Here is a 25228-nt window from a genome sequence, read left to right as displayed (position 1 = left end):
GAGCTTTTTCAGAGCATTTGGAATTCATAACAATACAGAGAATTGCAGTAGTAGAGCCTACGTGTTACAGAAATGTGGATCACTGTGGCCAGATGTGAGTCCCATAGAGTCAGGATGCAGTGAAATCTTCTGGGCAATCACAGATGACAATGAATTATTTTTGCCACCACTGTTATTTGAGCATCCAAATGCAATGCAGAGCCCAAGAGAACCCCCAAGACTGCAGACTAACTTAACAACTTAAGGAGAGATGTCTTTGAGGGATGGAATTTCAGTGAAGGAACGGAGTTTTTCAAAGGACATCTATGTACCACTGGCATCATGTCAGTCTTGTCCAAGGACAATATACCTAATTCTAGAACAGGGGTCGGCAACGTTCGGCACGCGGCTCGCCAGGGTAAGCACCCTGGCGGGCCGGGCCAGTTTTATTTACCTGCTGACGCGGCAGGTTCGGCCGATCGCGGCCCCCACTGGCCGCGGTTCACCGTCCCGGGCCAATGGGGGCGGCGCGAAGCCGCGGCCAGCACATCGCTCGCCCGCGCCGCTTCTTGCCGCCCCCATTGGCCTGGGACGGCGAACCGCAGCCAGTGGGGGCCACGATCGGCCGAACCTGCCACATCAGCAGGTAAATAAAACTGGCCCAGCCCGCCAGGGTGCTTACCCTGGTGAGCCGCGTGCCAAACGTTGCCGACCCCTGTTCTAGAATAATGTAGATGTAAACATAATGTTTAATATATACACTGATTTTAGCTGTTGTATTTCTAATGAAAGATGCATGTACTTTGCTATGATGTTCTGTATAGATCAAGATATATGGATCTTTGTGATTACAAAGATTATTGTTCTCCCACTGACACAATATTTGATGCTCAATCTTAACTTTTTTTTTTTTTTTCAAATGAAGGCATATCTGTTTAATGACCATTACAAAAAGTCAATACCAGATTCAGGACAGAAATGGAATATAGAAGCTATCTCATATTAGCATGATAGTCTTCAAGAAGTATCGTATGTTACAATAACTTTATCAGCCATACAAACCAGGCTTTTTAATTATTTCCAATAAAGTTTCATGGCATATCTGAATTTAACAGAGTTGAATACTATTAAATTAAAATGTGATCATTTGTCTGAGACCTCATATCTAGGTGATGTGTGTTGAAATCTCCAACTTTCATGGTATGATTGCTAGCTAATACGCTGCTGCCTTTCTAGAGAGAGACTTTTTTAATATTGTTATTACACTAGGAGTGATTTTGCATTTTTGAGACAGGTATTAGAAAGTTTAGCTCAAAGAAGCTAATTAAACCAAATAAAACTCTTGACTGTTTTCCAGCAGAAGCTTAATTTGTAGAATGCTGTGTTTAGCTTTTATCTGTAATGTATCACTGCAGCTTTGGGGGATTTTTTTAATTAACAGAACTGTTTTTTACTGCTAATGCCACCAACACAATGTGTTGCCAAAGAGAGAATCTCTCCATTTCATGGCATTTTTTTCTGGCCTATGATAATTGCATCAAAATAACTTTTTGTTTTGAATATTTTCCATCATAATAACTGATTTATTAAACATGGACTCACCCTCATTCATAGAATCATAGAATATCAGTGTTGGAAGGGACCTCAGGAGGTTATCTAGTCCAACCCCCTGCTCAAAGAAGGACCAATCCCCAACTAAATCATCCCAGCCAGGGCTTTGTCAAGCCTGACCTTAAAAACCTCTAAGGAAGGAGATTCCACCACCTCCCTAGGTAACCCATTCCAGTGCTTCACCAACCTCCTAGTGAAAAAGTTTTTTCCTAATATCCAATCTAAAGCTCCCCCAGTGCAATTTGAGACCATTACTTCTTGTTCTTTGTTGCTTGTCATCTGCTACCACTGAGAACAGTCTAGATTCATCCTCTTTGGAACCCCCTTTCAGGTAGCTGAAAGCAGCTATCAAATCCCCCATCATTCTTCTCTTCTGCAGACTAAATAATCCCAGTTCCCTCAGCCTCTCCTCATAAATCATGTGCTCCAGCCCCCTAATCATTTTTGTTGCCCTCCGCTGGACTCTTTCCAATTTTTCCACATCCTTCTTGTAGTGTGGGGCCCAAAACTGGACACAGTACTCCAGATGAGACCTCACCAATGTCAAATAGAGGGGAATGATCACGTCCCTCGATCTGCTGGCAATGCCCCTACTTATACAGCCCAAAATGCCATTAGCCTTCTTGGCAACAAGGGCACACTGTTGACTCATATCCAGCTTCTCATCCACTGTAAACCCTAGGTCCTTTTCTGCAGAACTGCTGCCTAGCCACTCGGTCCCTAGTCTGTAGCAGTGCATGGGATTCTTCCATCCTAAGTGTAGGATTCTGCACTTGTCCTTGATGAACCTCATCAGATTTCTTTTGGTCCAATCCTCTAATTTATCTAGGTCCCTCTGTATCCTATCCCTACCCTCCAGCATATCTACCACTCCTTCAAGTTTAGTGTCATCTGCAAACTTTCTGAGGGTGCAATCCACGCCATCCTCCAGATCATTAATGAAGATATTGGGACAAAACCGGCCCACAGACCGACCCTTGGGGCACTCCGCTTGATACCGGCTGCCAACTAGACATGGAGCCATTGATCAGTACCCGTTGAGCCCGATGATCTAGCCAGCTTTCTATCCACCTTATAGTCCATTCATCCAGCCCATACTCCTTTAACTTGCTGGCAAGAATATTGTGGGAGACGGTATCAAAAGCTTTGATAAAGTCAAGGAATAACATGTCCACTGCTTTCCCCTCATTCACAGAGCCAGTTATCTCGTCATATAAGGCAATTAGGTTAGTCAGGAATGCCTTGCACTTGTTGAATCCATGATGACTGTTCCTGATCACTTTCCTCTCCTCTAAGTGCTTCAGAATTGATTCCTCGAGGACCCGCTTCATGATTTTTCCAGGGACTGAGGTGAGGCTGACTGGCCTATAGTTTCCCATATCTTCCTTCTTCAAAGATGGGCACTACATTAGCCTTTTTCCAGTCATCCGGGACTTGCCCCAATCGCCATGAGTTTTCAAAGAGCCAATGGCTCTGTAATCACATCCGCCAACTCCTTTATCACCCTTGGATGCAGTGCATCCAGCCCCATGGACTTGTGCTCGTCCAGTTTTTCTAAATAGTCCTGAACCACTACTTTCTCCACAGAGGGCTGGTCACCTCCTCCCCATGCTGTGCTGCCAGTGCAGTAGTCTGGGAGCTGACCTTGTTCGTGAAAACAGAGGCAAAAAAAGCATTGAGTATATTAGCTTTTTCCACATCCTCTGTCACTAGTTTGCCTCTCCCATTCAGTAAGGGGCCCACACTTTCCCTGACCACCTTCCTGTTGCTAACATACCTGTAGAAACCCTTCTTGTTACTCTTAACATCCCTTGCTAGCTGCAACTCCAAGTGTGATTTGGCCTTCCTGATTTCACTCATGCATGCCTGAGCAATATTTTTATACTCCTCCCTGGTCATTTGTCCAATCTTCCACTTCTTGTAAGCTTCAGTTTTTTGTGTGTTTAAGATCTCCAAGGATTTTACTGTTAAGCCAAGCTGGTTGCCTTACATATTTACTATTCTTTCTACACATCGGGATGGTTTGTTCCTGCAACCTCAATAAGGATTCTTTAAAATACAGCCAGCTCTCCTGGACTCCTTTCCCCCTCATATTATTCTCCCAGGGGATCCAGCCCATCAGTTCCCTGAGGGAGTAAAAGTCTGCTTTTCTGAAGTCTAGGGTCCATATTCTGCTGCTCTCCTTTCTTCCTTGTGTCAGGATCTTGAACTCGACCATCTCATGGTCACTGCCTCCCAGGTTCTCATCCACTTTGCTTCCCCTACTAATTCTTCCCTGTTTGTGAGCAGCAGGTCAAGAAGAGCTCTGCCCCTAGTTGGTTCCTCCAGCACTTGCACCAGGAAATTGTCCCCTACATTTTCCAGAAACTTCCTGGATTATCTGTGCACTGCTGTATTGCTCTCCCAGGAGATATCAGGGTGATTCAAGTCCCCAATGAGAACTAGGGCCTGCAGTCTAGTAACTTCTGTTAGTTGCCTGAAGAAAGCCTCGTCCACCTCATCCCCCTGGTCTGGTGGTCTATAGCAGACATCCACCACGACATCACCCTTGTTGCTCACATTTCTAAACTTAATCCAGAGAATCTCAGGTTTTTCTGCAGTTTCATACTGGAGCTCTGAGAAGTCATACTGCTCTCTTACATACAATGCAACTCCCCCACCTATTCTGCCCTGCCTGTCCTTCCTGAACAGTTTATATCCATCCATGACAGTACTCCAGTCATGTGAGTTATCCCACCAAGTCTCTGCTATTCCAATCACATCATAATTCCTTGATTGTGCCAGGACTTCCAGTTCTTCCTGCTTGTTTCCCAGGCTTCTTGCATTTGTGTATAGGCACTTAAGATAACTCGCTGATTGTCCTGTTTTCTCAGTATGAGGCAGGAGTCCTCCCCTCTTGCGCTCTCCTGCTTGTGCTTCCTCCTGGTATCCCAGTTCCCCACTTATCTCAGGGTTTTGGTCTAATTCCACTGGTGACCCTAGTTTAAAGCCCTCCTCACTAGGTTAGCCAGCCTGCTTGCGAAGATGCTCTTCCCTCTCTTCGTTATGTAGAATGAGGCTAAATCTTAACAAACATAGGTCCTTAAAAGGCATTTAAACTTGTTGCATTTTCTTAAAAGAAAAAAAAATGTGATTCCAGGTGCTTGGTGTCTCTCTCTCTCTCCCCCCCCCCCATAACTCTAATCTCACTATTATAGAAGTATTCATATATTTTTATCTAACATATGGAGCATGTGAAGAAATAGAATAATATGTATACTCTTGTATTTCTCTTGTATGTAACGTAGGCCACAGCAGGGGGTCCACTTACCTGGAAATGATTACAGGATTGGGGCAATTATATGTGCCCCCAGAGTACATGATAATAAAAGTTCTGGGTGAAATCCTGGTCCCCTTATGTCAATGGGAGATTTGCTATTGGCTTCAGTGGGTCCAGGATTTAACCCAGTTTTAATTTTTGTCTTTTCTAGTGGTTTCAAATTGGTTACAGTATGTTTATTTGGCAGTCTTCATATTTCACTACTAATTTTCTTATTTTAAAAATTGTTGTGGTTGAGAAACTTCCAAGCTTCCTATTGGGGGTTCTTTTGGGGAAAATATGTTGTTTTTAGGATTGTCAATATTATTTTTGCTCTGTTTGTCTTTTACTTTTCTACTGCCTTTATTACAGTATTTTACAAAGTTCCCAATGTGCTTAGTGCAGCAAACATACTGTAGCAGCTGAACAGACACTGCAACACACATTGCTGAACACTTTATAATGCGGGGTTGCAGGTGGATGTGTTTTAAGATAGAGGCTGGGGGTCTAGATTTGAAAGTGTTTTTTTTTTTCCGTTGAGGTTTGCTGTCCTTCACTGGTTCTAGAGGTAGGTGCTGCTGTCTTAGGTCTGGGGCTGCATTAAAAAGTTGGCTGATTTTTTGACAATATGGACTTGCCTCATTCCTTCAGGTACTCCAAATATTACAGTTTTAAAAATGTGAAGCAATGTAATGATCTGTTATTTTCTGCTTACTACATTCCACTGGCTAATCTAAAGATTTCAGTTCCACATATGAGTGAGCGGAGATTTGACATATGGTATTTTTATCACTTGATAGGTAACTATGAAAGGGGTTAGTTGTTTACAACAGCGTTAATGGAACAAGTATCATAGCTTTATGCCACTTTCTTTGCAAACTTACAAACAGAAGTGTTATCAAGCACTTGTGTGTGCCTGTATGTTGGAGGAAGAGGGGAACCGGTCTTTCACTACAGTATGTATGATTTTTAATTCAGCACTTTGGGAGTAATCTGTATTTATTTGAATTTTAAAATATAGTCAGACAACCAGTACTCCAGATGTCTATCTCAGAAATTACAATCAAAAATATAAACAAAGAACCACGCATAAATTCAGTCACTCCAACCCACCCCTTTCTCCGCATCCTTAGAGAAGAGAGGGAAAACATAGGCTTTGCCATGTGTCTGGAAGGTTAACAAATCTGGGCTGTGGCAGATCAAAGGAGTGGGAGTGACTTTCAAAACTGGTACGGTGTATGCGTGGGATACAAGGGGAATTCCTAGAATACTTTTTTTTCTTTTCTTAAATTCACCTATAACTAAAGCTGTCTGTCTGGAAAACATTCCTAATGGTGAGTTCTATGCACTGTAGAATAGTCTCCCACAGCAAATGATGGAAGACCTTGTGTTTCATTCATTTTAAAACTGGCTTAGATACCAAGCCTCTACTGTTGGATATGGACCCAATAGAAATTTTCCTTTTCCAAGAAAACAAAGCAACTGATCTACCTTCCAGAACAGATATGTAGATATGTAATGTTGCCTTCCACTGCAGCGCATGCATTTAGAACACCAGCTGTCTATCAATACTCCGCTTCTCCGCTGATACTGTAAATCTCAACATCTGTCTTACGTCAGTCCGCATCCACAATCAAAACTATGTTATTACCAGCACACAAATGAAGAGCAAATTGGAAATGCTGAGCACAGAACTTGGAGAATATTTAGTGTACCCACATTTTGACCATGGCAAAAGCAGCGGATAGGTCTGAGGAACATTCAAGAAATAAGCTATGTTGGCAGGTGACAGAGGAGATGATTGAATAATTCAGGGTTTAGGAGAGAAAAGATAAAATAAGAGGAATATAATGAATACTTTTAGACCCAAACACTGTACAAAAATACTTCAATTAAAAAAAAAACACTACTAAATGTTTCTCTCATTTTTATATTCCAAACAACTTAAGTTTTGAACTAAGATCCTAAAATCCAAACTGCATCTGAAACTCTGTCCATGAAACTTAAACCCAATTCTGGTTCCCTTGCTAAATCAATGAGCTCTGAAAACAGGTAACAGGTTGTCCAAGCTGGGACCACTAGAATCATTCATGCTGCTCCTTGACTTGCTTTGCAGAGAATATGAGACAAAAAAGGAAGGGTTTCAAAAAAGGAACCCTAACTTAGCAGGAAGGGTTCCAGCAGAAATTCATGATCCCTGGCATTTGCCAGTCTCTGAAGAAAATAGTTCTGTTTGAGATTGACTCTACTTCCAAAGGGTTTGTTCAAGAAGCCACAGACTGGCCTTAGCACTAGGAGCTCAGCTTACCCACCAATATATTACTTTATTTTATACTTAATATAAAGTAGACTTGAATTAAGTCCAAAGGGGAATAGAGGGATGGAGCTATAGGGAAGAACAGCTACATTTACTAATCTTATCAGCAACTAAGGGGCGTGGCAGCTCAGCAAAAGAGAGGAACCAAGCCATGGCGTTATTGGCATTTATATATCCTCTATTTGAGAACATTTGGGCCTGCACGAGTGCCTTCCAACCCCAACAGTTAAATATTCTTGAATTAAAAACAATGAGGAGTCCTTGTGGCACCTTAGAGACTAACACATTTATTTGGGCATAAGCTTTCATGGGCTAAAACCCACTTCATCAGATGCATGGAAAATACAGTAGGTAGGTATAAATACACAGCACATGAAAAGATGGGAGTTGCCTTACGAAGTGGGGGGGTCAGTGCTAACATGGCCAATTCAATTAGGGTGGATGTGACCCATTTCCAACAGTTGACAAGAAGGGGTATCAACAGAGGGGAAATTACTTTTTGTAGTGACTCAGCCACTCCCAGTCTTTATTCAGGCCTAATTTGATGGTGTCATGGTTCTGTCCTGTCAGCTGCCCACAAGAACTGAGCTAAATCAAAAGTAGGGAACTTCAGAGGCAATTCATGCAGGGGAAGGGAACTTTAGTATTGACAGTAGGCTGGAGAGTGGTAGAGATCAGTTACAAAAGAAGGATCCTTCAAAGTAATCAGCTTAAGGAAGAGTCCAGTTAGGAAGAGTTCAAACATATATTTGTAGCCCCTATAGTACTTTCCCATGTTTTCCCCTAAATTCCTGGCTGTAGTTCTATTTAGAACAACATGTTCTAAACATTTATTTTAAATATATAATGAAGCTGCAACAAAAGCATGTATCATCGTGGGGAGATGAGATAACAATAACTAAAATTCTAACCTCTCTTAGAAAACCCAGTCATCCTTCATATCTCCGGCTGAAAACACTGAATGGAGAACTCAAGGGACATGATTTCTAATTTCCAAAACAGATACAAAATTCTTAACACATTAAGGAGCCAGACTGTTCCTGCCCCTTGTGCATAGGGTTGGGGAAGATACAAAGAGCGCCCTTCTTTGTGTTAACCTCCCCCATGCAAGGAATTTGCACAGTTGCAGGGCCTGATCCCAGGTGGCACCTCATAGAGCATGAGCAAACCCAATATAGAGAAGAAGAGGTGAGACCATCTTCACGAAAGCAGTATATTGTGTATACTTCCACGGCCTTTTATGCAATCCTGTTCCTCAGACACACAATTTGTCCCAATTAATGTTGCATATGCCAACCATATTGTCAGCTTTCTCTGGTTCTCCCCATGAATATCTCCAAGTTTGGGCCTAGTTGCAGAGCAGCTGGAACTGAAGGTCATTGTTGTTCATTAGTCTTTCCTCTTCCTCTCTATCAATTTAATTAGCATGTTCATCATAATTATTGTGTAGCCTTATATGTAAATTTAAAAATAAACTACTCTGACCACCAACTTATAGTTTCTCGTTATATGAATTCTGGTAAAACCTGCAGCGTACACACACACACACACACATATATATATATATATACAGTTGACAGTCGTGAAGATCCCACTGAAGTTGGGGCAAAGATCTGAATATAAAATGTTCATACCTGAACAAGGAATGGGTTTCTGAGCAGGAAGATTTTGCTTTGCAATGAAAATGAACACTGGTCTCACTTGAGTTTGGCAAACTGAGAGGGTGCAGGATTAGAGCAGGGTGTACTACTTTTTATATCTTTTTGGAAAAAGTGCATATCCGGCTTTTACATGGGGTTTATGTTGGTGCAGCTTCCCCATATTTCCTTTGAGCACTATATGTGGGGTTTGCATAAGTGTAACTACACTGGTATAAGTATTTCTAATGCAGACAGGGCCATATGGTTAAAGCTGACTTCTGTGTACAATAAACTGCTTTAAAATACAAATTAACTGCATAGTGCATTTAAATTTAGGCAATACTTCTCCAAAACGACAGTCATAGTGATATTTCTCAGTACTTTCCTAGAAAGTAGTCAAGACTCTAGTAAAGTCAAATCTCTCTTTTCTTTCTTTCTTGTGCTTCCTGCACTTCTGAGCTGTTGAATCTAAGTGAATAAATGCTTCAAACTGTCTGTTTTCTCACACAAAAGGGGAAAACAAAGGAAGCTAATGAAGCAGTTTGCTGCCAGCTGTAGAATGTTATTTAATGAAAACATTTTTTTGAGCCTGGCTAATCTGGAGGGTGGTGGTTGAGGGGTGTGGTTAGAGGGAAGGATGAGAAATATGTTTAAATTGCAAGGGACTTCTTTTGTTTTTGTTTTAGCCTTTTGCAGCAGCATATTGTAATAAAACACACCAAACCCGAGAACAAACCGCAGAAATTGGGATTGTTTTTGGCTTAATTGGCTTGTGAGTTGCTTGTTGGCTAGGTTTTGGCTTGTAGCTTGTTGCTTCTTTTTTTTGATCGGCTCCCGGCAAGCAGCGGTAAAGGGGGCAGAGAGTCAGGGGTGCAGGCCCACCACAGTCCCCGACTGCATGCCCGGGGGATCTAGTCATATAGAGTGTTGGGGTTCTTAGGGATTGGCGTGTTTTGGCCTTGTTTTGAAATGGGATCAGCTTGATTTTTGGCTTATTGTGAAAGTCAGGGTGCTTATTTACCACGTGAGAGTTGACAACTGTGATTGTAATGCTTGCTTATAAATACGTTCACGTTTCTTCAAGTGATTATGCTAGTAAAGACTCTTTCAATAATCACCTACGCTTAGGCAAAACTGCCAGCTAGGGGTTTCTTAAATGGATCCGGCAGCAGAAAGGGAGGCCCAAGTTTAAGAATATACACAATTGTCTATTTCCATGTTTTTCCTTCTATAGCTTAAACTAAGTTTTGTGTTCCTCTAAAACTTAGTCATTACATGTTTCCCATATAGCTGGAAGACTATATCCCTGAAAATGACACAGTTCAGGTGAAAGGGGTCTGAAATCCATGCCCTTTATGAATGAGAATCTTGAGTAGGCTCTTTTCACCCTTTCTTCATTACCTCTTCTTCTTAATGGTTGAAGATTGTTTGACTTGTACTGGAATGTTTTTGAAAATATGAAAAAGTTAAAAAATGTTATTTTAAAAGAAGGCCATTTTTCAGAAGAAAATAAGTTGAATTCAAAAAATTTAACCAGCTCTAACTGGAAACAAACTGCCTGTTACTTTCTCCATAAATGTGGATGGTCTAAGGGTGAAATGGGTTGCCATTTCTGTGACATTTTGCTGCAGAAGCCACAGGTCAAACGTGGCAGATTTCTGAAAGTATAGCAACAAAAGGAAAATTACTAAGGTTTTAATGGAAATTGATCTATGCAGTGGACAGTGCAACATCATTTTGTCATTTAATTTTAAAGTCTGTCTAAAGGTATTTTTAAAGGAAAATGGTGACATGGATTTAAATTGGCACTTCTGTATGTAACAACATGGTTGTTGGACTAGAAAAAAGACCTTTTAAGGATAGGCTATTTCTTTGAAAGTAGCATGCAAATATAGGCAACTAGCAGGTTTAAACCAACTTTGAAATCAAGTTATTTATATGGATTATCTTCGTCAACCCAATGTCAATGAAACCAATGATTCCAAAGGTCTATAATGCAATTTTTAATGGCATCCTACATTTTGATGGTAGTCTAATGGCATTTATCTCCCTATATTTTCTCCACAGATACCACAACGTATTCCACTGAGCGATCTGAGCACTTTAAGCCATGCAAAGACAAGGATCTTGCATACTGTCTCAATGATGGGGAATGCTTTGTGATTGAAACCTTAACAGGATCACACAAACACTGCCGGTAAGTCACTGCACCAAATGTTTTGGCAAAAAACTTGCAAAAAGATTTGGTAATATCCAAGGATACAACATTCATAAAATAAATATATTGACCTAGAATCACATGTACATATAGAAATTAGTGGAAAGTACAGATGATTGGGTCTGTCTTGCTTGATTTTTCTAATCTGTAGTGTTATTTTTGTAGGAATAAAGTAGGGAAAGAAGAAGCAGTGCTTTGATTGGCTGCATTGATGAGAATAATTCTTAATATCCTAGTGTTTTCCAAAATGACAATCCAGTCCTGATACAGAAATTTATTTTTATTCATACAATTTTAAGCAATTACCTTAACTTGATGTTTTAAATGATCAGTTTCCATGTATTTGCATAGTCAGATCAGTATTTTGATGATAGTGCTCAACTAGGGAAAAAGAAGCTCTATTCGTGGATCTAAAGGATTAACAGTTGTTATATCTAACTGTGCACTATAGAAAAGGGTTGTGGAGCTGTCATGAAGCTTATCTGCATTTTGACTCCTTTACTCTTACTTGTCTGTTACCTTTCAGGTGCTATATAGAAATTATGTAATATTTGAAGTAGGAAGCGATTTTAAAGATTGCTGAAAAAGTGATCTGTAATAATAAATATTATCAGAGATTCTGGCCAACATAAGTGGGGTAGGGGAAAGAGCAGGAATCCTTTGTTAACTCTGTCCTCAAAATGAAAACAAATGAGAAAATAATGCAGACTGTTGTGTTTTTGTTTTTAAATATCCAAATATTTTAAAAATAGAATCTGTCTGAAACAGGATCAGATAAATAGAACATTCAGATCCTCCTTTTTGGACACTTTAATTGGCATACAGTACAGGCATATAAAATGGATATTTACAAGCATAAATGCCAAACTGAGACATCCATATATGACAGAAAGCTGTGGTAAAATTTTCAAAAGCACCTACATAATTTGGAGACTAAGGCTCAGATTTTTTAAGGTATTTAGACATTCCTGCACTTAGCATTGCAACACCTAACTGATTTAGGAGCCTAAATATAACTTGGACACTTAAGACCTGAAGTCCCACTGACTTTCAATGAGATTTAGGTTTGTAAGGTCCTAAATCATCTAGGTGCTTTTGAAAATTTCACCCCTCTTCTTTGAGTGCCCATGTTTGAAAGTTGGGCTGTTAAAGGTTAATGCACCAATCAAATTATCAGAAAAATATCCCTCAAAGCTTTTTATGTTTAGTGTTGCGCTGGTAATTTGTTTTTCCTTTCAATTTGTATATGCTTCAGTGATCATTCATCTCTCTCCATTATTTACTCTTCTCATATGACACACTTATTAAATTAATTATTCTGAATCATGAAGCGTGGAAAATGATGACATCTCCTCACCAAACCAACATAAAATTTTATAACTATTTTTAAAAATTGTTTTATGAAGGCAAGTAAGTGATTTGTACCCTTCATTTGGAAACTAATAAAACTACAGTGTAGGGAATCTGTCAAATATTTGGGTACTTTTCATTTTCTGTGGAGGCAGATTAAACAAAACCAACAGAAAATAAGCAAGTGGAAGTTAATATAGTCCTCGTTAGCCAGCTCATAAGATTCATTTCTGTCAGCAGATATTTGGCACAGTCTATTTTTGTAATTGTATATGGGTTATATTGATTAAATACCATCAGGAATAAATATTGACAATGAACTGCTATTTTCTTTGTTCCACTTTCAAGGCCTTTCACTTTGCTTGTCCTCCCCAAGTTCCTGCTTATTCACTGTGGCCATAATGTCACTTAAATGGTGGTTCTCTCAGAATAATGATACGGCATTGGTACTGCAGCTTTCCTGATACTGATACACCATTACAGAAAACCACTATTTCATGTTGTTGTTTCTCACATGAATAAGAATCACTGGCTGGTCCATTCAGGCTTCTGGCCATGACATATGAGAGACAGAATATTGAGTTATTCATCCTTCTGTGTGTGGGATGTCTTCACCTTCCTTCCTCTCCTGCATTGCTTTTCCCACAGAAAAAAAGTGCATGTCACACAGTTTATAAGACTCAAGGGAAATGCTGTAATGAAACAAACTTTAATAGTTCTTTCAGCAATTATGAAAGATTTTGAGCAAGATGCTTGACCATCCCAGCTCTGCCATTATGCCACTGGCAGCACAAAAGGAGTTTTAAACTTTCCTACATGGGCAGCTGGGGATTCCGTCAGCATGGGAGAATCCATGAGCTGAGAGAAGCCATCATAGCTGCCTCTATGCCACCCCTCCCAATCCCCACTGGATTAGTGAGCAAAAGAATGCTTGGCCAGAGAATGCTACACGCTGCCAATCCCTCCTGACATAACTTTTCCTTTGGGGTCTGCTGCAAACTGGCAAATTTAAAGCAGCATTCGTGCTGCTCTAATTGTCAGGGACTGATCTGAACTTCCAGAAATGGGGTAGGAAGGTGGCTGAAAGCCACTGTTGCTGTGATACACCAGAGGAACTGAACATAGAACTCCATATGTGTATCCGCAAAAATAACAGGAGTACTTGTGGCACCTTAGAGACTAACAAATTTATTAGAGCATAAGCTTTCGTGGGCTACAACCCACTTCTTCGGATGCATATAGAGTGAAACATATATTGAGGAGATATATATACACACATACAGAGAGCATGAACAGGTGGGAGTTGTCTTACCAAGTCTGAGAGGCCAATTAAGTAAGAGAAAAAAAACTTTTGAAGTGATAATCAAGATCGCCCAGTACAGACAGTTTGATAAGAAGCAAGTGTGAGAATACTTACAAGGGGAGATAGATTCAATGTTTGTAATGGCTCAGCCATTCCCAATCCCTATTTAGCCCTGAGTTGATTGTGTCTAGTTTGCATATCAATTCCAGCTCAGCAGTCTCTCGTTGGAGTCTGTTTTTGAAGTTTTTCTGTTTTAAGATAGCCACCCGCAGGTCTGTCAAAGAATGGCCAGACAGGTTAAAGTGTTCTCCCACTGGTTTTTGAGTATTATGATTCCTGATGTCAGATTTGTGTCCATTAATTCTTTTGCGTAGAGACTGTCCGGTTTGGCCAATGTACATGGCAGAGGGGCATTGCTGGCACATGATGGCATATATCACATTGGTAGATGTGCAGGTGAACGAGCCCCTGATGGTATGGCTGATGTGATTAGGCCCTATGATGGTGTCACCTGAATAGATATGTGGACAGAGTTGGCATCGGGCTTTGTTACAAGGATAGGTTCCTGGGTCAGTGTTTTTGTTCAGTGATGTGTGGTTGCTGGTGAGTATTTGCTTTAGGTTGGGGGGTTGTCTGTAAGCGAGGACAGGTCTGTCTCCCAAGATCTGTGAGAGTAAAGGATCATCTTTCAGGATAGGTTGTAGATCTCTGATGATGCGCTGGAGAGGTTTTAGTTGGGGACAGTAGGATTTAAGTGGTTCAAAGTAGTAACAGACAGAACAAAGTAAGTCACAAGCAAAATAAAATAAAATGCGCAAATCTATGCCTAATGAAACTAAATACAGATAATCTCACCCTTAGAGATGCTTCAGTAAGTTTTTCTCAGACTGGACACCTTCCAGGCCTGGGCACAATTCTTTCCCCTGGTACAGCTTTTGTTCCAGCTTAGGTGTTATCTAGGGGATTCTCCATGATGGCTCCTCTCCCCTTCTACAACCTATCCTGAAAGATGATCCTTTACTCACACAGATCTTGGGAGACAGACCTGTCCTCGCTTACAGACAATCCCCCAACCTAAAGCAAATACTCACCAGCAACCACACATCACTGAACAAAAACACTGACCCAGGAACCTATCCTTGTAACAAAGCCCGATGCCAACTCTGTCCACATATCTATTCAGGTGACACCATCATAGGGCCTAATCACATCAGCCATACCATCAGGGGCTCGTTCACCTGCACATCTACCAATGTGATATATGCCATCATGTGCCAGCAATGCCCCTCTGCCATGTACATTGGCCAAACCGGACAGTCTCTACGCAAAAGAATTAATGGACACAAATCTGACATCAGGAATCATAATACTCAAAAACCAGTGGGAGAACACTTTAACCTGTCTGGCCATTCTTTGACAGACCTGCGGGTGGCTATCTTAAAACAGAAAAACTTCAAAAACAGACTCCAACGAGAGACTGCTGAGCTGGAATTGATATGCAAACTAGACACAATCAACTCAGGGCTAAATAGGGATTGGGAATGGCTGAGCCATTACAAACATTGAATCTATCTCCCCTTGTAAGTATTCTCACACTTGCTTCTTATCAAACTGTCTGTACTGGGCTATCTTGATTATCACTTCAAAAGTTTTTTTTCTCTTGCTTAATTGGCCTCTCAGACTTGGTAAGACAACTCCCACCTGTTCATGCTCTCTGTATGTGTGTATATATATCTCCTCAATATATGTTTCACTCTATATGCATCCGAAGAAGTGGGTTGTAGCCCACGAAAGCTTATGCTCTAATAAATTTGTTAGTCTCTAAGGTGCCACAAGTACTCCTGTTATTTTTGCGGATACAGACTAACACGGCTGCTACTCTGAAACCTGTCATATGTGTATCTTCTACTTAGAGAATTATCTCAAAAAAACCCTGACCCTGTTTGGCACCGCAAGGTATGAAAGAATTTAGGCTCATTCCTAGTTATATAATACTATGATGTATTAGCTCACTCTTCAATTAAAATAGAGAATGGTAGAAAACTGAGTGGTTTCAAAAGCTATGTTTGGTTGAAATTCTAACTTGTGCCAATACTTATATAGAAATTTGTATAAGGAGGAAAACCCACCAAGTTGCTCTTGGATTCTCACATCCATTCATAAACAACGATGCATTTTGTGCTTGTTTTGCATTCTATTTTCAAATGTGTGTGTTTAGTGTTCAGAAATATTAAGGTATGATAGCATTAGCCTGCCCATGAATAGTGTAGACTGGCACTAGAAAAAACTTCTCAGACATAGCTATTCCCTGGGCTGAAGTGTTCTTACTGAATAGGGATGCTTTTTCTTAAAACTGAAGTCTTAAGTTGTAAATTTAGAGGTAGCACAAACATATAACATTGTCTGATTTTTTAATAACTGATTTTTGCAAACGGCTTCATTTGCTGAATCTGTGATAAGGTTATCTGTGTATCCGTTAATATAATAATGGGTCAATTTCTGAGCAATGAACATGCCAGTATCTGACTGTATACAAACCAAGTTAAATGGAGACTCTGGTGTCTGAAATAATGTTTTCTGTGTCTTCCTTTTAAATAAGGTTTTATTTTAGAGAATATTTGTAGCTCTCAAGCCCCTATCTTCTGGGTTAAGTTATTTTTTTCTGCCTTATCTTTTGCCCAACTCTCAGTAAGGACTGGAAAAAGGAAAGGTCCTGATGGTTCCTTTCCATAGAAATAAACTCGAGTTAGAAATAAACTCGAGGAGAGGAACCCCAAAACCCAACAAAGGAAAAGGTTTGACGCTTTATAGAATGGGCCAAGGTTTTTGGCTGGAACCCTTGCAGAAACTAAGGATCCAGGGAGAGAGAATTCTAGTGCCATCTCTGTAGATCTCAAAGCATTTTCAAAGAGATGCAGTCCTTGTGCACTGTCTCCTTCCCAACCTCTGTTTTGGCTCACTCTCCAGATTTGCACACTGCCCCTTTTTAAATGTAGAAGAAGCTGCTGTATTATCTCCAGTACACAGGTATCATGGTGGAGTGGGTGGGTGGGTGAGTGTTTAAAAATATAAACATAGGCAATCTCCAAAATCTGCCTGGTCCTCACACGTGTGTGCCACCTAGTGACTCCTCCTCATCTTGATTATACAGTAGTCATTACCAAGCACCAACATTTGGATCATTTTTTTTTCTGTGGAGAATAAAGAGGCTGTCTAGATTAGGTGACTGCACTGTATTGAATGTTAATTTCTAGTGTGTTCATTAATATTTCAATTGTATGTTTTAACATTATTTTCATATTGATTCTCTGTATTTTGAAGATTATGTGCATGTGGGGAAGCAGCAGAATTGACAAAGACAGTTGATATGACAACTAGCTTAAATTCAAATATTCTAAATATAGTATACAGTTAAAACTGGCTCTTCATAATTGTTGTACATTTTAAAACAGCTGGGAGCCCATGAAGGAACAGCATTCACCAATGCACAGTAATGGATGGAATGCAACTGTAATAGCCATATGAAGTTAAATGGAAGCAAAATAGTACTGTACAACTAAATTCAATTTTTAAAAAGTCCATCTTGATCACTGTTAAAGCCAAGGAGAGGATTTAAAAGCCCCTAGAATAGTGTTGTTGTTTTTTAAGCGTTATAATGTGCAGATGTGTTATATTGGACAAACTCTGATAATTTTGGAAATAAACTAGGACATAGGCTATTGTAAAACTGCAGATTAGAGAGACTTTTTTAAAAAGTGGGATAGACTATGTACAATCCATACAAAAAAAATTGATGAGTTGTATATGTGAATGTACAGACAGAAAAATACTGCAAAATACAAGAGGGTCAGTTTGGATTACCCAGGTGGTCTTTTCTAGACACTACTAACTTTGATTGTATGAGGATTTTCAAAGCAAATTAACATGAGCGATCGAGTCCTGCTGCATTGTATCCGATGTAGAAATTGTGTGGCATAGGTAGAAGCATGGTCATTTTCCTCTTTTCACTGATTTTATGAGAATTATTTGGTTTTGAACAAGATGGTCTCACCCTTCCCCCCCATTCAATTTAGATTGTGAGTTTTAGGTTCCATCTCATCCACAATCTCCAGGAACTTCCATCTAAACTGGAAATCGCACCTGGTTTTGATGTAAAACAATAATTAGCATGTGTTAACTCAAAAGTGAGCCCAGGGTTGCCCAATGGTTCACCGGAAAGGTTTGAAACCTGCAGGTGATAGTCTTAAATTCCAGCTTGAAACACAACTCAGAATTAGGTGACTGTTGTTTCATTGTGATTTTTTTGCACTGCTACAATTGTGATCCAGCTGTATAATCTGCTATTGATGAGTTAGCAGAAAAAAATCCAAAAGACAATGGTTTAAACAAGTACTGAGCATGACATGTGGCAAGTGTACTTCAGCATGAACTGAAAAACTAGAAGGATAAAGAGAAGTCTGTGTGAAAAAACTTTCTCAGTTTCTGTTAAACAACTTGTCATCTGATCGAGGATTTTAGCATCTAACTTAATGGTCTTTTACAATATCTGCTACCCTCTTCTGTATGACTCCCATTGTATATTACACACCATAAAATGATACTAGATTTTTCCAACATATAAGTGAAATCTGAAAATATATTATTGAATAGCATTGAGTAAACAAATATTTTATTGGTGTCACAATATTGCAAGGTTAGTTTCATTCAAGCAAAATACATTATATTAAGTTGACAACCTTAAGTAAAACTACAAGGATTTAGAAAAGGAAGCAAGCTATGCCATGAAAACCATTGGTTTGTGAATATATCTGTAGTACATTGCTTAAATGTAAGTAGTTACAAACATCATCAGCTTGAATGTTTCAGTGTTTACTTTAGAAAAACTCACGTGGACTTGAAATATCATATTAAGTTTTTTCAGACTATTGTTATGCCACTTGTAATACGGATATTATATCACATCATTGTGGCCCCCATTCTGCAAAGCTCTTAAGCATGTGTTTAACTTTCAAAATTAAAATTAAAATTGACTTCAGTGGAGCCACTTATGTGCTTAAAGATAATCATGCCCTTAAATGCTTTGCTGAACTAGGGTCTAAGAACTAGATTCTGTCCAGAACATCATATGTGTATACAACTGAAACAGAAGTCATGAGAGCTGTGTGCGCCTATCCAACGGCAGAATTGTTTCTGAAATGATATCACCAAGAGTGTTAGTAAAACAAAACAAATAAACAAAACCTGATAAAAGGCATGTAAACAGATTATGTTCATAACCCCACAATTTGGCCTACTTTTTTGGTTTTCTAAGTTCATGCAATTCTGTGAGTTTGTTTGTTGACAGATGTTTTATTTAGAGTTGGGCTTGAACCAGAATCTCAAATCCAGAATCCTCACTTCAGCTCTCTTCTCCAGCCTCTTGCCCTTGAATTTTTGATTTGGAGTTAGAAAGCTTTAATTCTACAGATCTATCATAAACATTTTGGTCCATTGTAGATATGAAATGGGAAGGGACCTGATTTCTAGACCCAGTCATGATGGGACTCAAGAGGGTAGAAATCTCCCAACACTCTCAACCTTGTGAGTTTTCTGTTATTCAAGAGGGTGGAAATAACTTCTGCTCACATCAAATCTTACAAGATTATTGCCATTTGGGGCAGAAATTTCACAAGATCAGCATGTGAGATTTGGAGATCATTTGACCAGAACCCTAAGCCTAGTTTAGATTTGGAACCAAATTCTGTACCCATACCTAAATTTGACCTGGATAATAACACTGCCTCCTGCGCATCTTATGTTTTCAATATATTTTTCTTAATATTAAATTAAAACAAAATAAACAAAGCCAGCAGACTAACTCTTGCAAGTAAACTTACCAAATCAACAAATACATGTGGCAGGGGGGAAAAAAACAGTAACAAATTTCATTTCAGGCTTAAATATATGTATTAAACAGTAAAAATGACTGAAATTATAAAAAAAAAGTCTTGACTATCCTTTTTGACACAGTAATGCAGACATGCATTTTGCATATATTTAAGCAGCATCATGAATAAAGTGCACTCAATTTATGCTGTTATATTAGCTATCATAATTTAGCATGTTCTTAATATAGAAACACCTGAGAATTTAGATATATGTGTATAATCTTAACAATCTTTCATCCTGGAGGATGAATTACTCCATTTACGTGGTGTTTGGTTCCCTCAGGATCTACTATAAAATATTTCTGTTTGAAAAATATGTATCCGAGCTGGAGAAGAACATGAAATATGAAATCATATTCAAGCTCCTCCCACAAGTCCACTGTTCAATTCAGGATCATATGTATGCATCTTTATGCTCCAATTCAGGAAGCAATCGGGGGGAAATATTCAAAGATATAAATGGGAGTTAGGTGCCTATCTGCCCTTTGTGCAATTTGAAAAACTCACTCTTAAGCACATGCTTAAGACACAATGATGGTAATGGGACTTAAAATGTGATTAAAATTAAGCATATGCTTAAGCAGTTTCCTGAATCATGGCCATAAACAAGGGGCAAATGATAATTACTGATACTGATGCTAAAACTTCCTGCTAACTGTCCACTACTTCCTCCTCCACACCCTCTTACTCTGGTGTTTGTTTCACACATGCACATACCCCTCTCACTATTACGTCTTCGGTGAGATGCTGGCTCCACTGAAATCAGTGGCAAAATGCCCATTGATTGCAGTGGGGCCAGAATTTTGTGCAACATTAATATTGTTTGAAAGGAAAAACCTGACTGACATCAGTCTGTCAGTATTTTGGGGCAAAACCACAACTTTTTCAATTTAGAAAAAGCAACAAAATTGCTGCCTTCTACTAAAAGATATTTCCTTCCCCCTAGATATTACGTTCAGTATTCATAGTGTCTAGCGCTTTATGTAATGGAGTAATTTTACTTTCCACTGAGCACCTTCAGCAGATCAGATTTTGTTAATGATTTCCCTTTGGACAACTTTGTTTACTAAACTGTTTAATTTTCTGAATCCCTTCCTATTTTTGTAAGCGCTGAAGCTTGCACACATGGTTCATCTTATGAATCACCAATGAAGGTGCAATTTTGCAATCAAAGGATTAAAGACACAGCATTGTACAAATAAAATGGATGCCTACATATTTTAATTCCTCATTTGGATAGTTCAATTGATTTAAACTGTGTGCCGCACAGACAGGGGAAATAAAAGTCAAAGTCCATTATTATTGTTTGAAATATTTAAATTAATATTCCCCAAAGCCCTGATGAACATATAGATGAGGAAATAAATGCTGTATACACATAATGATCCAAAGTTATTGTTGGGATCCAGACAAGATATAGTGATTATAAATTTGAGCCAGTATACATGAATGGAGAGAGACAGTGATATGAGTTACATTTTTTTTAAAAAGGGGTCAATTTTATTAAAACACACAATAAGAACATGTGTATATATAATAGTTGCCAAATGAAATCATTATATCCTTAATACCTGAACAGAGTATTTCCCCCAAACACAGGGGACTATCAGCGTCCAGGACAATTGATAATCCAATCCAATGAGTCCATGAATAGTTTGACTGAAACCTGCAAGGACACCATATGTGACATTTTGAAGGGGCCTGATCCAATTTCCACTGAAGTCAGTGTGAGCCTTTAGACTGAAATATGATGTGGATCAGCATCTGGGTTGTACAATGGGCCACTGCCCTGATGCTTCAGCATGGTCTTACAGGGGAGGGCAGAGGAGACATCCCACAAGCATACCTGCCAACTGAGCAGGTGAGGGAGGCTTTCCTTGTGAATGCTAATGATCCCTGGTTCTCCTGGCTGTGGATGTGATTGGGGAAGTAAGAAAACAATACTACTTTAAAATTGGCTCATCCCACATTGGCAGGGACTATCTGCTGCTGGTATAAATCAGTCTCTGACCTTATCCTCACATCTGCAGGGACTGAAGGTATTTCTTTATCCATCTTCCAGTAATCCAAGTCCGAGCGTTGGTTAAAGCCATCATGTCTGAGTGACACATGCCCACTGATAGAGATGAATCAAGCCCATGCTGTGTAGAACATATCAACTTTCTTCCTGAAATGCTGGCTAGATCCAGTTTGTTTATGAAAGAAACTAACTGCCTTGCAACTGCAATCCTTCCCTCAAACTTAAAGGAAAATACAATTACAAACATACAAAAAGAAAGAAGAAACTACCATTCAGTAGATGCTGTCTGTAACATGAATGGAGAATTAAGAGGTGGAGACTAGGAATTACCAAGATACAAACAAATGACAAAAAAAGGGCTCCCAAAGATCTTCTTTCCCCGACAAAGATTATCATAACAATCCAGAAGAGCCCCATTCATGCATACACTCCTATAATTAAAAGACAAAGCACCCAGTATAGACTCCTTTATGTACAAAAAAACCCCGTTTCTAGAAACAAACACCTGAAGAAATCACAGCTCCAAATATCAAGTACACATACTAAGCACACACTTTACTAAACAAGAAACAAATCACACTGCAACGATGTTCAACCGAACATGTCCAAATGATCAATCAGTAACACATGGAGAAAAAAAATCACTTTTGTATGAGCTTAGAATGAGGCCGCCTTTTTAAAAAATGTTTATTCCCCTCTATTTCCCTTAGGCAATGAAGGACTTTGCAATGTGCGTCAATCAGACATTTTGAAATCTCTCATTTAAATTCTCCTCTTCACCAGCAGTAGAAGCACATTAAAACTGGTAGCAATGCCAAATCCAGTCATTTTCCCACAGACAACGTCCCAGAAGCCTTAGAGGTAAAAGGTAAAAGGAGATGAAATCTAACTCTCTTGCCAATCAAACTGACTAATTAAAAAAAACAAACAAAAAACAACCAATACCAACTACATGGAACAACCAACAGAAAATGCATCTGAATCAGCCATACACTGAAATTAATTTGGAAGTGAAAACAAAACAACATTTTTATGCTTAGTTAGAAAATGAGGCACACATGGTGCAGTGACTTCCCACTGTCACACAGAGACAGTCACAGCTCTGATCTTCCCCAGTCCAATGACCTAACCACTCATCTGTTTCCCTATGCGTGTGTGTGTGCGTGTGTGTGTGTATGTGTATACATATATATATATATGTATACACATACTATACATACTGTACATCAGGCAGTGAAGAATTTCACATATAAAGATGCTATATAGTGAAAATAAAAAAGTCAGATTATCAGCTGATATAAAGTGACATTGCTCAATTGTAGTCAATGATTGTGGATTATTGAACATTGTTTTATCAGGTTCTTATACATTCTTGGTAAATGATTGCCTGGTCTGTTATTGCATGTCGTAACAAACTCCTCCCAAGCTTGTGTAGTGTTGAGCAAGCATTATGGAGGCCTGTGACTTTAAGAGACTTGGTAGAAGTACTCACCAAAACCATCTAGTTAAAGTTCAGGCCGAGTGATCACAGAACAATTGCTAAATGGTCTTTGTTGTTTCAATGTCTTGGCCTATATCTCTACCTTAGCTTGTCCCTTTGTCTGATAGCAAACCAGGGACTTTACAAGTATTCTGTATTTCTAAAAAGCTAGTCTCCAAAGTTTTGCATCATAAGACTTGCCTATTAGTCACGTGAGATGGCTGTGTAAGGTTCAGTGTGTGGTTATTAAATGTAGTCATTATAATGAACCGCAGTGTTGGTCCGGTATTGTTAGTTGCATTATTAAAACGTAAATCAGATACAACACTAGATGCAGAAGATAGCAAGTGATATCTGTGAAATTATTCTCAGAAGACCAGCCTATTTGATGTAACAGAGAAAAAGATACATGGGTACTTTAGCTTGAATTCCTATACTCACTTCCAATAATAATTATTGCACCTTTTTTATGGCCTGGAGTATAATGGCAATCAGATGATTATCTTCAGCTGACAGTTTGGAAAGACGTGTGAATGTTTTCAAGCTTGTTGAGAAAAGGCATGTTTGTTTGTGTGTCGGTGTGGTTGTTTTTACAAACTGCATTCCATTTAGTCCCCCCACCCCTTGGGTTATAAGATGTTGACCCAACAGTATGAACATTTCCAGATTTTGAAGCAAACACCTCTGAGTCCCTTCAAAACCTTACTAAGGCAAAGGAATAGACGTTGATCCTAATCAGAATGGATGGGAGTGTCTCAAAGCTCTCTCATTTTTGCTGTTTCAAGTTTTGTCTTACCTTGTAGTTCAGACTTGTGATGTCACTTAGCTGAACTACTGTTGTGAGAAACTACGGGGTCTCTGGGAATTGTAAGATTTATGTGGAGACAATATTTAAATGCATTTCAGCAAAGAAGACAAAAATATGTTGTCCTTTTGCATCCCCCCCACCCAAAAAATCCCTGGTGCTAGTCTGTATTTTGAAAACTCTGGCAGATTCAATCCACAGTAGTCAATTTCCATACAGTAAATACATTATGATAATCTGTTCCTTACTTCAGAAACTCTTCCCTTATTTCTCCCCTGAGTGTATTGTTCAATACCATCTAGGACAGAGTCATGTTAAAATGCATCTTTTGCGAGCTCTGCTTTTATAAAAGCAATGGGACAAAGGTAGAAGGATTACTTTAAATATCTAAACATTTGCATCCTTCCTCATTATGAAATGGTAGTTCTTCTTGAAATCATATTCTTAAATATATTTAACTTAAGAGCAACTGAGAAAAATCTAAAGTTCAGGTTTAAATGTGCACTTTCAATATAAAGGAAAAGTTTGACAAAGCTAAAATGTAATATTTCAAAATTAAGTCTTTTTGGAATAAATTAAACAAAAACCTCACTGAGTTAGGAATTGATTGGTTACAGAATAATGCTTACTTCCATGAATCCTTCCCAGTGTAATCCTTACCCACTGCTGGAGGTAAAGGACACATTTCCAGTCTCAGACAAGCTTTGCACTTTTGTAATTTATTGCATTGTATGGGTTTTAGATTAAAGAGAGATCAGAACCAGGCTCAGTTTTCTAGATTAGAGATAAAACTGAGATCCAGGCCATTTCTAGTTGCTAAACCTCCCTTGGCCTTTCTTGCAAGGATAGGTTTGTTACCACTTGTGTCCCAGCCTGATTTCAATAGGAGTATTAAAGCTGAATGAAAAGCAGAATTTCCATCTCATGGGAAATTCCCATATTTTAACATTTTGTTTTCATCCCAATTTGGGACAAAAAGTGAAATAATATTTTTCAAGGAAAGTAAAATTCAGAGTAATTACAGTTTGAAAATGGCGATTTTTTTTTTATATTTTTAATTGAAAGAAAAAGTTTTGTGATTCCTGTATCAAAATGTTTCTTTCCAAGTAAGTTCAACATTTAATTTGCTTGTAAGATATTGTGATTTCTCATGGGGATTGTAGTTTAGCTGCCTCATGCTCTTGTAACCCCTTATGGTCCGGACTCCCTCATTATACTCCTAATATAAAATCTGGTTGATAAAGGATATTAGTAGCTCTAGTATGTGAGTTCATTGAGAG

General features: G+C 39.0%; 1 protein-coding gene across 3 annotated transcripts in view; it reads left to right on the top strand.

The window, feature by feature from the left end:
• The window catches only part of NRG3 (neuregulin 3), a 915071-nt gene that overhangs the window by 412498 nt on the left and 477345 nt on the right, over positions 1 to 25228 (top strand). For all 3 annotated transcript variants that reach the window (XM_065407905.1, XM_065407904.1, XM_065407903.1), the window contains exon 2: positions 10913 to 11042. In XM_065407905.1, the coding sequence (XP_065263977.1) occupies positions 10913 to 11042 (130 nt within the window). The remainder of the gene's footprint in view (positions 1 to 10912; positions 11043 to 25228) is intronic.

This window comes from Emys orbicularis, chromosome 7 (assembly GCF_028017835.1).
Source record: "Emys orbicularis isolate rEmyOrb1 chromosome 7, rEmyOrb1.hap1, whole genome shotgun sequence".
Classification (NCBI taxonomy): Eukaryota; Metazoa; Chordata; order Testudines; family Emydidae; genus Emys; species Emys orbicularis.
Note: the sequence above shows the minus strand (reverse complement) of the source record. Positions and strands in the feature narration are given on the sequence as shown.